General features: G+C 54.1%; 2 protein-coding genes across 2 annotated transcripts; both read right to left on the minus strand.

Annotated features, from left to right (window-relative positions):
* Positions 1 to 1,154: 1,154 nt before the first annotated feature.
* On the minus strand, positions 1,155 to 5,991 carry VE01_09825 (uncharacterized protein; the record flags this gene model as incomplete). The annotated part of the gene is made up of 3 exons (XM_018279232.2): positions 1,155 to 1,498; positions 1,568 to 3,995; positions 4,052 to 5,991. The coding sequence occupies 3 exons, from the start codon at positions 5,989 to 5,991 to the stop codon at positions 1,469 to 1,471; spliced, it is 4,398 nt and encodes a 1,465-aa protein (XP_018126354.2). The 3' UTR covers positions 1,155 to 1,468.
* Positions 5,992 to 8,261: 2,270 nt separating this feature from the next.
* GNPDA1 (Glucosamine-6-phosphate isomerase 1) lies at positions 8,262 to 11,298 on the minus strand. The gene is made up of 4 exons (XM_018279233.2): positions 11,170 to 11,298; positions 9,645 to 11,020; positions 8,715 to 9,409; positions 8,262 to 8,615 (listed from the first exon to the last, which is right to left on the minus strand). Exons 2-4 carry the CDS (start codon positions 9,706 to 9,708, stop codon positions 8,268 to 8,270), a joined length of 1,107 nt encoding a protein of 368 aa, XP_018126355.1. The 5' UTR covers positions 9,709 to 11,020; positions 11,170 to 11,298; the 3' UTR covers positions 8,262 to 8,267.
* Positions 11,299 to 12,119: the final 821 nt, after the last annotated feature.

A 12,119-nucleotide genomic window follows, 5' to 3' on the forward strand; every position in this document is an offset into this window, starting at 1 on the left:
AGCAGTCAGCCAAGCAAGTCCTACCCTTAAGGAAAATGGTGTAACATATGGGACATATGGAGGAGAATGTAGGAACCATGATATGCGAGTTCAAAATAATACATCCTACATCCTACCGTCATACCAGTGAAAGTTGCAGCATCACTGACGGCTGTAGCTTCCCGACTAATCCTGTCGTTGCTGATTCCTGTCGTCACTCTCCTCGCTACCGGTATCACCACCGTCACCACTTTCCTGTCACCGTTCTAACTAACATCCACTTCTCGCAGGATCCACCCCGTTTCCACCCAAAACTATCATGCAGCCAACATTATATCCAGCTCACACACCGCTCAGCATGTAATGATAATGACCCAACACCCACCCCACGTACGTACGCGGCCACGAAACTTTTCGCTCCTGTGCATAGCATGAAAAGTGAAGACTCTTGGGTGCTTATATACTATAATTCTGAAATAGTGCCTGGTCCCCTTCCCTGGCGCCCGGCAAAGACCACTCTGTTTTCTCTCTGTGACCAACTCCACTTCATCACTTCCTGACCCGTTCCTCCATCCGACGCCTTCCCCCGTATGACCTCTCACATCTAATTATAAGATAACCCTCTTGATCCTCTATCACCTTCGCGGCTCTACGTTAGATGGGAAGGCCAGGAATAACAGGCGGGCGTTGCCGACGTGGGGACTATCTAGATACAACAGGTCTAGAGAAGGTTAGATTCGAGTTGCTTGGGACGATACGAATGTTTGAATAAAGCAGGGCGACGGAGGCCCCGAGTGTGTGGTCTCATCTGACGATGAGGATGAAGGTGGTGGAATGCCCCATCCGTGAAGTTGTCTTTGTTTGTTACCAGCTACCACCTAGCCACCGATATTAGATGTCGTCGCCGACACTCTCCTGTCACCGTTCCAACACACCCACTTCTCGCAATCCACCCTTTCCCATCCTCAAAATATTGAACGCCGATACAGCGGTTCCTCTGCGACACGAACGGGGCTATGCGTAATGGTTTTTGAAGCGGCTTCTCACTCTCTTTTAAACAATTTCTGAACACAGTCTTCCTCTTGTTGTATGGAGACCTGGAAGCAAGAGCTTCGCACGGTTATATAGCATTTCAAAACCCACCAACCAACCCAATAAAACCAAAGGCCAATATTCGTTATTTTTGTTATATTTCTCTTTTTAAATCCAAATATCTATATATATTGTCTTAATGAACCATACCACCACCATATAACCCCCCAAAATCTAAAATAAAATTATCCAACTGTCTCAGTCTCCGCTTCCCAACCAGGAAGTCTTTCTTTTAATATGGCCATATATGTTATGAACCCCATCCTATCCCATCCCACCATTTTAAATATATCCTCTTACTTACTGTACCGCCTTTGTCTCCTCCGGTCGGTCCCGTACCATGTTGTACTGTATTACTTTGTATAATAGGCGCCTCTCGCCTCAAATCTCAGTCCACTTACCGTCTATTAAAATTCAGATATCTCGACTATAATCATCACACATTAGCATCCTCCTCCATAGACAGTTTAGACAGGGAAACAGGGAAAAAACTCACAGCAACCAGCAAAATCGCAATATTACTAACGATAAACGCCGCAAAAATGCCCAAATCCCTCCAGCGATTCGACCAATGCATCTCCATCCCCTGCAGGAACTGCTCCCCATTCTTAAACGCGCAGAACTCGCAGTTGCTCCCCGACTCGTCGACGAGGTAACCCATGCCGCCCGCCTTGAAGAAATCAGCCATGTACTCGCCGCACGTCTGCCCAATGGGGGCGACGAAGCGGTTTAGTTCCCGAGCGGCGCAGACGACCTCGCGGCCAGTGAGCTCGGTGGCGGCCATGCCGCCGATGAGGCGGGTGAAGGGGTCGAGTTCGTAGAGCCAGGCGCGCCAGAAAGCGGGCATGGCAGGAGGAGGGAGAGTGACACCGCAGAAGAGGGCGAAGGTGATGATGACGAAGGGGTTGAGGAGGACGGCGATGTAGGGGGATGGGGTGAGAGCTGCGATCATCTGACCGAGGGTAACGGAAAAGAGCTCCGTGATGAGGGTGATGAGGAATTGATATCCCGCGCGCGTAGGTTCCGATGAGAAGCCCGGCATATAGTAAAGCGGGAGGAAGAAGGCGACTGCGCAGAGGATGGAGTAAGGCATCTCGGCCACGATGAGAGAGGTGGCAAAGGCGAACTGCGAGTACATCTTCGAGCTAGACTCGCGGTAGAAGATGGTGCGCGAGATGGCATACTTGGGCTCGACCTGCGAGAGCACGATGGCGGGAAGCACGGTGACCTGGAACATGACGAAGACACGATACTGGAGCGACGCGCGCGACGAGTTGAGGTTGAGGTAGGTCAGCCCCGTCACAAGGCCAATGACGACGTGGTTGAAAAGGCGCGTGAAGCCGTAGTTCGGCGACCGCCAAAACGAGAGGTTCGTACGGGCCTGGACGATCCGCAGCTGGTGCATCAGAGGCGTCGCGAACTCGCGCGAATCGGTGGTTTCGGTCGAAGCGCCAACCTCAGCCATCCGCGTCGCTTTCATGCTTGTAATCTGTGCCTTGACGGTGGCGAGTTCAGGGCTCTCGGCCCAGATGTCAGCCCAGTCATGATCGCCGACACGCGCGGCCTGGCCAGCGCCGATGGCGTCGAGCATGGTCTCTGCGGGATTGGCGTCGGCAGGGAAATCGGCGCCATGACGGTGGAAGTAATCAAGAAGAGTCGTGGCCTCCGAGCCAATGTCGCCGAAATAGACGCAACGTCCACCACGTTGAAGCAGAAGAAGACGATCAAAGTTTTCGAAGAGAGCAGCGTTTGGCTGATGGATGGTACAGAGGATAGCCTGGCCCGCAGCCGCGAGCTTCTTCAGGAAACGCACAATATTGAAAGCAGATTGAGAATCGAGGCCAGATGTCGGCTCGTCGAGGAAGAGTAGCAGTTCTGGCTTGGCAGCAAGTTCAACACCAATTGTAACGCGCTTGCGCTGCTCAACAGCGAGCCCGCTCTCGGGGTGTCCAATAATAGCATCGGCCATATCCTCCATCTCAAGCAGAGACAGGATCTCCTCGACATAAGCATACTTCTCGGACCGCGGGACATCGATAGGCTGGCGGAGATCAGCCGAGAAGCGCAGGGCCTCACGAACAGTCTGTGTCGGCTCATGCACATCCAATTGCTCCGCATAAGAAGTACCGCGCTGGAATGCAGTGCCAGGTTTCAGACCATCGACCAGGACGTCACCGGAGATGACACCAATGTTCTTGCGCGAAGCGAGCACATCGAGAAGCGTCGTCTTGCCTGCACCCGATGCACCCATCAGAGCAGTCAACTCTCCAGGCTTGACGTAACCGTAAATGTTGTTCAGGAGGCGCAGTTGTCCAGAAGGAGTCGGCACGTCATAGTTAAGCCCCTCCCAGGTCAGGACGGCCTTGGATTCGATCTTGAGGTCCGAACTCGCTGCCTCGCCCTTGCCAGTGCGTCGCGCCTCGCGGGTGGCGATGAGACTCGCGTTCAGCTCGTCGGTCTCTTTCGTTGGGTGTGCGAAGGTCTTTGCCGCGTTTCCGCCAGCGCCGAAGTTCAGCAACTCGCCCGTGAGGATGTTAACAGTTAAGAAGAAGGCGCTCAGAACAACGAGTATGCCGAAGTTTCTCCAAAGGTCGCTCGGGTTATATGCAAACGATGTTTGAATGTAGTCCTTGCCAGAGACGATAGGGTTCCCCGGGATACTGCCAGCGAGCGTGCAGACTTGGTGGCTGATATTTCCATAACCCGGTCCGTTGGGGATCAAGGACTGGCCTGTGCAGGTCAAGTCTATGCGACTAAATTCGTTGGCCATGAGAGATGAGAAGCCGAGACCGAACGGGTTAATCCAGAAAATCCAACGCAGCCAGACCTTCTGGGACTCGTACTGAATCAAATACCCAGTGGTAAGGACGAAGAACGTGATCGTGATGACGGCGAATTTGATAGCATAATCGAAATCAGGGCAGCTATCCACAAAGTCAGCAAAGCAGAAAAACACGGATCTAAATCGAAGTCTACATACCAGCATCCAATGACTCTGAAAAACAACGTCATCGTCAAGTACCCTAGCACAATAACAATATAAAACGTGAAGAATGCGCCAGCATCCCGCGCCAAGTTACACAGGAAGTAAACTATCAGCGAGAACAAGAAGATCTGCATTGCCGCAAACGACAAATCGACCGCGATCTGGGCTACCCATAGAGCACTGGGCCGATGAAATGTATACGCTCGATGTTTATTGACAATCGGCCTGCCGAGCATAGTGCTCGCCAGTTCGCCGAAAGCTTGAAAGCAATTGAATAAGAAACTAATAAACAGCACTCCTCCCCTCGTGAAGGCGCCGGCGCTTGTCTGCGGGATGTTGAGCCAGGTGGTACCGACGACGATGGCGATGATAATGGAGGTGCCCCAGGACACACACAGTTGGAACTTGTCTTGCCACTTGATGAGGAACTGGCGGCGCATGAGAGCCCAGACCTGCATGTAGAAGGGGACGGAGTAGACGGAGTGAGCAGTGCCGCGACCGCGCTTGCTCTCGGTGACAGCGACGCGGAAGTCCTCGTGGCTCTGACGGTTAGGCTCGAGGGAGGCCTTGTAGGCGTCCATGGAGGTGGTGAGGGACTCTGAGAAGCTGGAATCGGTGAAGGCTTGAGCGAGAGTTTCTGGTGTGTGTGGCTCGCAACCATCGACGTATTCGCGCTCGAACTCGTCGGTGCAGCCAGTGAGGAAATCGGGGGTCGTCTGACGCGGCTTCTCCTTGAAGCCGAGCGACTCGAAGTATCCACGCGCCTGGTCCGCCGGGCCGAAGAACGCCTGTCTACCGCTGTCGATAACAAGGACCTTGTCAAACTGCTTGTAGATGTTCTCACTGGCCTGGTAGAGCGAAACGAAAGTAGTAGCCTGGTAAATGTTGGTCATGATGCGCAGAGACTTAGCATAGTCTAGGGCAGTTGACGCATCGAGTCCGCGCGTCGAGTTATCCCACGCGCAAACCGTCGCACCCGTCACCATCATCTCAGCGATGGAGACACGCTTGCGCTCTCCGCCCGAGATACCACGGACGAAGGCCGATCCGACAACCGTGTTTGCCGTGTGCTCGATGTTAAACATCTTCAGCAGCGTCTGGATGACGCGCTCCTTGAAGTGCCCCTTGGACATCCCTTCAGGTCGCTTGCCGGGGATCTTCGTGTCCAGCGCGAAGGCCAGCGTCTGGGCCACGGTCAGGGTGGGGTGGTGCACATCGTCCTCCTGGTTGTACACGGCCTCTCCACGGTACTGTTTCGCAAACGTCTGCGCATCAAAGGATCCGTAAAACACATCCCCTTCGACGCCCGTATATCCAAAGCGCTGATTCGCAATAACCTTCAAGAAAGTGGTACATCCGCTGCCCGGTCTCCCAAGCACGAGCACCATCTCTCCCGGCTTCACCAGCCCCCTAAACCCCTTCAGGATATCGACCTCACGCCCCTTCTTCCCGAGACCAAGAATCTGCTTCCCCGTAGCCCAGACATTAAAGAAGTCCGTAAACGCATCCGGGAACGTCTTGACGAAATTCGCAACCCCACCATGGCCCCTCACGGTCAGACCATCCCAGAGCACTCCAATCTTCTTGGCGCGGATCCCCGCAACCTCGTCTGCCTCTCTGTTTCCCCTGAGCGTGCCCTCGAGATCGAAGGGCTCGCTAACCGTGCTCGCCGAGCTGACCTTCTCGACGTCCTTTTCGCCCTTGGCGCCAGCCTCGGATTTGCGCGTGGCCACGCGGGAGATGTTCGTCAGCTCCTTCTGGAGGGAGGCGAACTCGGCTTCAGCGCCGGCGACGGACACGCCGCTGGTGGGCTGGACGAAGCCATTCGGGTTGCTGCTGCGGGCGGCCTCGCGCTGCTTCTCTGGGTCGGTTGCCGTTTCGAAGGAGGAGCGGGAGGGCGCAGAGGAGACGGGGAGTATGGCGGTGTCTGCCATTTCGGGAGAGCCCGATGGTTGGACGAGAGTGAGTGTTGTTCACTAAGGGCGGTAGGTATGTTGTAAGGCGGGTGGTATGGTGAGAATGATATCGTGAGACCAGTATGTGGTGGTGTGAGGGCGAGGCTTAGCCCTTATGAGATGCCAAACGAAGGAGACGGGGAGAGAAAGGGAGGGGATGAGGAGGGGAGGGGGGGGAGAGAAAGAAAGTAAAGAGGTAAAGAGAGGAGAGAGAGGGGAGTAGAGTAGATAGGGTAAAAAAAGAAAGGCCAGCAACCTATACGACGACTGGGAGCTAAGTATTCTGCCAGGCGGCGGCGGGGATAAGAAAAGTCTAAATGGTGGAGATCCTGACGGGAGCCTTATAAATCAACTTTTTCCATTTTACCCCAATTACATGGCGTCCCAATCCCAGGAACGCGCTGGACAAGGGAGCCAGTGGAAAAGGTTAGCCGCGGAAGGGGAGGTAGAGTATAAATTGAAGGAAGGCAAAAGCCAAGATGCCCAAGTGCCGTCTTTCCGTGGCTTGGTGTTCGTTCCTTCCTTTTTACTGACCGTCTCTCATCCCTACCTTCCCCATTTCAGCTTGACGTACATACGTACAGTACAGAACAGAGCGGGAAGAGGCCAAAAAGGTGGGAGGTGGCGCCTTCTTCGTAAAATCCGAGATTTGGGGTAGTCAGTGGTAATGTACAAGTGTGGGGTACGCCGAGTATTCGTCCCATTTAGTGTCCTCCAATTCTTCCGCTCCCCCCTCCATGGCCCCTCTTGGCGTCTGTCTATTCCTGCCGCAGTTTAAGCGGAGCGTGATTTGGCGGAGTTTGATGTCTGCCCTAGCTCTCCTGGGGCAGGCAGGCGAGCTTCCGAGAGGGCTAGAATGCCTGGAAGACGCCGGTGGGGGCGCAGGGAGTGCTAGTAGTGTTAGTACGTATAATACAGTAATAAGTTCGTAAGGATGGTCGTTGGCACTTAGTGGAGGATAGTGATTTTTGGACAAGTAAAGGCCGAAGCGAAGGCCGAACACACGCTGAAACCACCACATTTCCGCATTTTTCACACGCTTTTGGGCGCCACATAGGGTTTAGTGGCGTTGGTAGGGTCGGATTGTCAAAGATCTTGCCCATTAACAGTCGACGATGGTGGGGATGATGATGATGTTAAGGCACTAAGGCACTTGCAAGCATAACCACGACCTGGGAAGGAGGGATGAGCCATGTTTGCTTGGCATGCACGGTGAGCATGGTGAGTCAAGCGGCGAGGCCTGCTTTGTGATTAGTATGAGGATCTAGAAGGGGGGAGAGGGATATTCCAACGCGACGCGAACTTGTGTATGGGATATATCATCTTCCATCGTGATCACGGGGAACCCGGAGACGACGGCTGTGCGGCAGATGCGGTAATGCCGTGCAGAAAGAAGATGCGGTGTGATTGTGATATCCTGTAGCACTGTGGGTGTGATAGGGATGCCCTGTGCGGTGTGTGTGATGGGGATATGCTGTGCGTACTTACTCGTACACCCTCACGGCGAAGGGCTGGAGGTTGTAGGCGGTATAACATGGGGTGGTATATTGGATAGGTGTTGTTGTAGTTGAGAGGGCGAAGGCTTGAATTTGAGGTTGAAGATGTGGAAGGCAAAGATACGAGGGTGTGAGATTATAGCACAGTAGAGTACAGGCAAGACAGGGAAGTTACGACTATAAGAACTACAACAACTGCAGCAACTACAACACTAACGTGGCTTCCTCAATGTTATAATACCAACGACTGACTCTATTATTCTGACCTCTCTCCTTTCTCCCTTTATCCTCTCCTAAATCAACTCTAACCAAAAAATACCTCACCTCCCACCCAAACCACCACCAACGCCGAAGTACCTTTCAACTAACTTCCCCCTCCCCGCCGATCCCTCGCTTCCCCCCCCTTCTCCCTCCTGCAAGCCACAATCCCGCACGCTCCACCCACGTTTTCCCTCGTCGCATCCTCTCTTCTTGATGGCGGCCACAGAGATAATTACACGTCTTCTGCAGACATCATTGCTTCCACAGCATATACGGCTTTTCAATATTATCACGGTGTTGCACAGCAGAGGGAACGGTAGGGTATTAACAGGTAAGTTATCATATCTACAGAAAATGTCCGTCCAGCCGCGCATCAACGCATTCAGTCATCTGCCCCTTTCCGTCCGTTCATTCAGCTTCCACTACCTTCATCGCTCTCTCCCTTCCCCTCTCCCTCCCTCCATTCTTCTCCCCCTCCCCCCATTCCCCTCCCACCCTTTACGCCACAATTCTAGACGCCATACTATCCACCTCCAGCTCCCCCTTCAACTCCACCTTCGCCGCCCCCTCAATCCTACTCGCCATACTATCCGGCACCAACTCCGGCGTCACGCTCCTCACCGGATAATCCGTCGCCGGCGCGCTGAGCAGCGTGCTCGTCGTCGGCTGGGGAGCCAGGATGGTGGGCGCGAGCTTGGTGGGGACGGTGCCGTTGGTGGTCATCCCGTTGGCGCCGTTGACGTAGTGGGCGTCGATGGCAGGGGGGCGGGGGCCGGTGCGCGCGGCGGAGGGGAGGATCTGCTCGAAGCCTTGGGAGGCGGCGACGGCTTCGATGGATTTGAAGTACTGCGTGTCATCGTCAACGGGTTGGTCTCAACAGGGGGGTGGGCGGAGTGGGAAAGAGTCGTTTGGGACAAATGGGGAAGGGGGAAGGAGGGAACGAACCTTCACAGTCTTAACCTGTAACTCCAGTGTCGCATCCTCATCAACCACAATCATCGGGTGCGGGTGCAACTGCAGACTCGAAAGCGTCCACATATGATTCACACCCCCCTCAATACACCTCTGCAACGCCAACGCCTTATGCGCCCCAGTGATAACAATCAGCACCTCCCTCGCCTCCAGCACCGTCTGCACGCCCACCGTCAGTGCCATCTTAGGCACCTTCTCCACATCCCCTCCGAAGAAGCGCGCGTTCGCGAGAATAGTATCATACGCCAGCGTCTTGACGCGGGTGCGACTCGCGAGGGACGACCCGGGCTCGTTAAAGGCGATGTGTCCGTCTGGACCGATGCCACCGAGGAAGAGGTCTATGCCGCCGACGGAGCGGATGGCGGCTTCGTAGGCGAGGCATTCGGCTTCGAGGTTGGGGGCGGTGCCGGAGAGCATGTGGATGTTTTGGGGGGGGATGTTGACGTGGGCGAAGAGGTGGGTGTACATGAAGGAGTGGTAGGAGGAGGGGTGGGCGGCGGGGATGCCGATGTATTCGTCCATGTTGAAGGTCACGACATTCTCGAAGGAGATGCGGCCGGCTTTGTAGGCGGCGACGAGGAGGCGGTAGATAACGACTGGGCTGGAGCCGGTGGGGAGGCCGAGGACGAAGGGGTGTTGCGGGGTGGGGTTGAAGTGTTTGATTCTGTCTGTGGGGTGTGTGTTAGTTGGGTTGAGCTGTGGAAGGGTGGGATGTGAAAGGGAAGTGAGGTTTGGATTGGGGAAGGGAGTGAGGTGGGAGAAGTGAGAGTTGGGGAATGTGAGTCGGATTGGAGTGAGGGAGTGAGGTTGGAGAAGTGAGAATGAGGCAGCGGAAGTGAGCGCGAGGGTAAGAGTAAACTGGCCGCAGGGAATGAGGTGAAATGAGAATGGAGTGAGGCATACTAATGATATAGTTGACGATATACTCCGACGCTGAGTCCGGATTCTCGCGGATAATGAGACGCATGGCTGCGGTTGTGCTTTGTGAAGTTGTAGATAGGTAGGTCGGTCGATTTGGTTCGAAGATAAGAGGATGATAGATGAACGACGCAGCAGCAGCAGTTTATCTTCGTAGAGCCAGCTCGAGATAGATCTTGGACAGCTCAGCAGGTATGTATGTAGGTAGTAGGTAGGTTGGTAGGCGGTATATTAACTGAGACAAAAGCCTCTTCTCACGATATTACTTCATATAACAAAAAAAACTACGTATGAAAGTATAGGATAAGGTATATGAAAGAAAATAAAATACCCATCCGACCACCCCGGCGGGACCCTCATCGCATATCTACCCTCCAGTCCCCGCCCTCCCCGCCGGCTCGTGGACAGGTCTGTGGCCATTCACTCCACCTTCCTTACCTCACTGACACTACGCTACGTAGAACCAGGCGTGGCGTGGCTACTACTTACTTACTACAGAGTATGGTACAGTACAGAAAAGTACGACCCTACCACCGACCGAAGCGCCGCGCCGACGTTTCCGTCGGCGAAGGCGTGGTTCGGTCGGGGATTTGGGGAGTGTGGGATGGGTGGATGGGGGATGTGGTGGTGACGATGGTGGTGGTGGTGGTGGGTGGTTGTATGGAACGTCACTGTTGCCCCGCGTCGGGAGTAGGGGGGAGATGTTTCTCCAATTCCCGGGGGTTTTCCCCACCCTAGGTTTGGGGGAGGTATATTTGTGAGGGATGGGGAGTGGCGGGAGGGGAGGGGGGATATCACCTGCCTGCCTGCCTTTGAAAGTTGACGTTGTATGGGATGACGGGGTGTTTGGTCGGGGTGTGCGGGATGGGATGGGACTACCGCCGGATGGAGGAAGGGGCGAAAGGGAGGGACTTATTCCGAGAGGGATGGACTTGTTCTTAGAAGGAAAGATGAGAGGTTCTTGATCCAAGAGTACCTCGGCCTTTCCCTCTTCTGTATCTGTATGAGAGGTTCTTGATTTAAGAGCCCCTCGGCCTTTCCTCTTGTGTATCTGTCGGGTAGGGACATATGGTGTCGGGTAGATAGACGTACTTCGTAGTATCGTCGGCTTATAATTTCCATACTTTAGCTTCGGCGGCGTCGGTGTTTCGTCCGGAGAGCATAAACAGGACTTATGTAAGGGTCATTCATATCAGGCGTCACCCACCCGCCGTCAGTCACGTCCTATCTCTCCTCTGGCTTCTTTGAGACTTTAGGCAGGGTAAAGTCTCAGTCCGCGGCGGGTCGGATTAGAGCCAGGTCGTCGGGCCGGATGCGGCGAATGTTTTTTTTTGAGATGTTGCAGTGGTAGTCTGGTGGTTCTGGATGGAGACGGTTAGCTCTTGGCTGGTGGGAGTGGGAATGGGACGAGCGTGGGGAGCGAGATGGATGGGGGGGCCATGGAATTCTTCCACGAGTTGTGGTTTCTGGATGTCGTCGCCACAGTTGTGGTCTGTTGTTGTGGACTCACAGCCTATAGATTGCCACTGCCAATCTTGGAATTGGCATCGAATTGGTCGTCAACGGCTCGTCAATCTCAATTGGAGCCGTTGTTTGTTGGTGGATTGTTGTGTGGTGGTGGAGGTGGATGTTGTGGATGTAGATGTTGTGGTTGTGGTTGTGGTTGTACTGTAGCATCGTTACTGTTACTCCAATACCGGCGCCGGTGTTCCACCCGCAGGAGGGAGTAGTAGAAATGCTGTGGTGCTGTGGTAATGGAAGTAGTGTGGTTAGAGATATACTTTGCCTCTGTGGTAATATACTATGACACCCAATGTACTTTACTAGAGAAGGTACTTCTTCCGATAGACCACCCTGGTAGATACACCAACTAGATTCTGATGGACGCGGCGACGGATGGCAGATGGAACGTTGCAGCTTACCACCTACCACCATTTTAGATTTTAGTACCACAGGAAACACACAGGAACAGGGGTCATTCCTTCCTAAACTCCACCAAAAACATACCAAAATTATGGAAATCTATGATTATCACCACCCACAAACACCTGCCACCAACCACCAGAATCCACTCACCACCACTCACAAATCACCCGTCGATGGAGACAGCCGCCGACGACGAACAATCGCTGCCAATCTGCATGCTAAGTACCTTCCTTTCCTTGTGGAACAGCCCCCACTGGCATGTACCCTCCATGCATCTCTTGGCTTGTCCCAGAGAGGCGTCTGTCTGAACCAACAGTGAGCACCTGCCTGTGCTGCCAGTACAGTGCTACCACCAGCACAAATGCCACTGTGCTGTGGTATGTGCGAGTATGCGCAGTATGCACAGTATGCACAGTATGCACGGGAGAGGCTGACCTACCGAGCAGGTAGGAGACAGGAAGGACACAGCCGCCAGGAGGAGACAAGAGGCAGGAGACCAGACAGACAGGAGAGAGACAGAGACAGGCACCATAT

Source organism: Pseudogymnoascus verrucosus, assembly GCF_001662655.1.
Source record: "Pseudogymnoascus verrucosus strain UAMH 10579 unplaced genomic scaffold scaffold_59, whole genome shotgun sequence".
NCBI lineage: Eukaryota > Fungi > Ascomycota > Leotiomycetes > Thelebolales > Thelebolaceae > Pseudogymnoascus > Pseudogymnoascus verrucosus.

What these genes read in the sequence shown, in the direction of transcription:
- GNPDA1 (XM_018279233.2), bottom strand. Translation starts at nt 9,708, where the DNA reads ATGCGTCTCATTATCCGCGAGAATCCGGACTCAGCGTCGGAGTATATC. An exon ending in TATCGTCAACTATATCATTA is followed by an intron (nt 9,410 to 9,644) that starts GTATGCCTCACT and finishes CACACCCCACAG; the next exon opens with ACAGAATCAAACACTTCAAC. An exon ending in TACAGGTTAAGACTGTGAAG is followed by an intron (nt 8,616 to 8,714) that starts GTTCGTTCCCTC and finishes GATGACACGCAG; the next exon opens with TACTTCAAATCCATCGAAGC.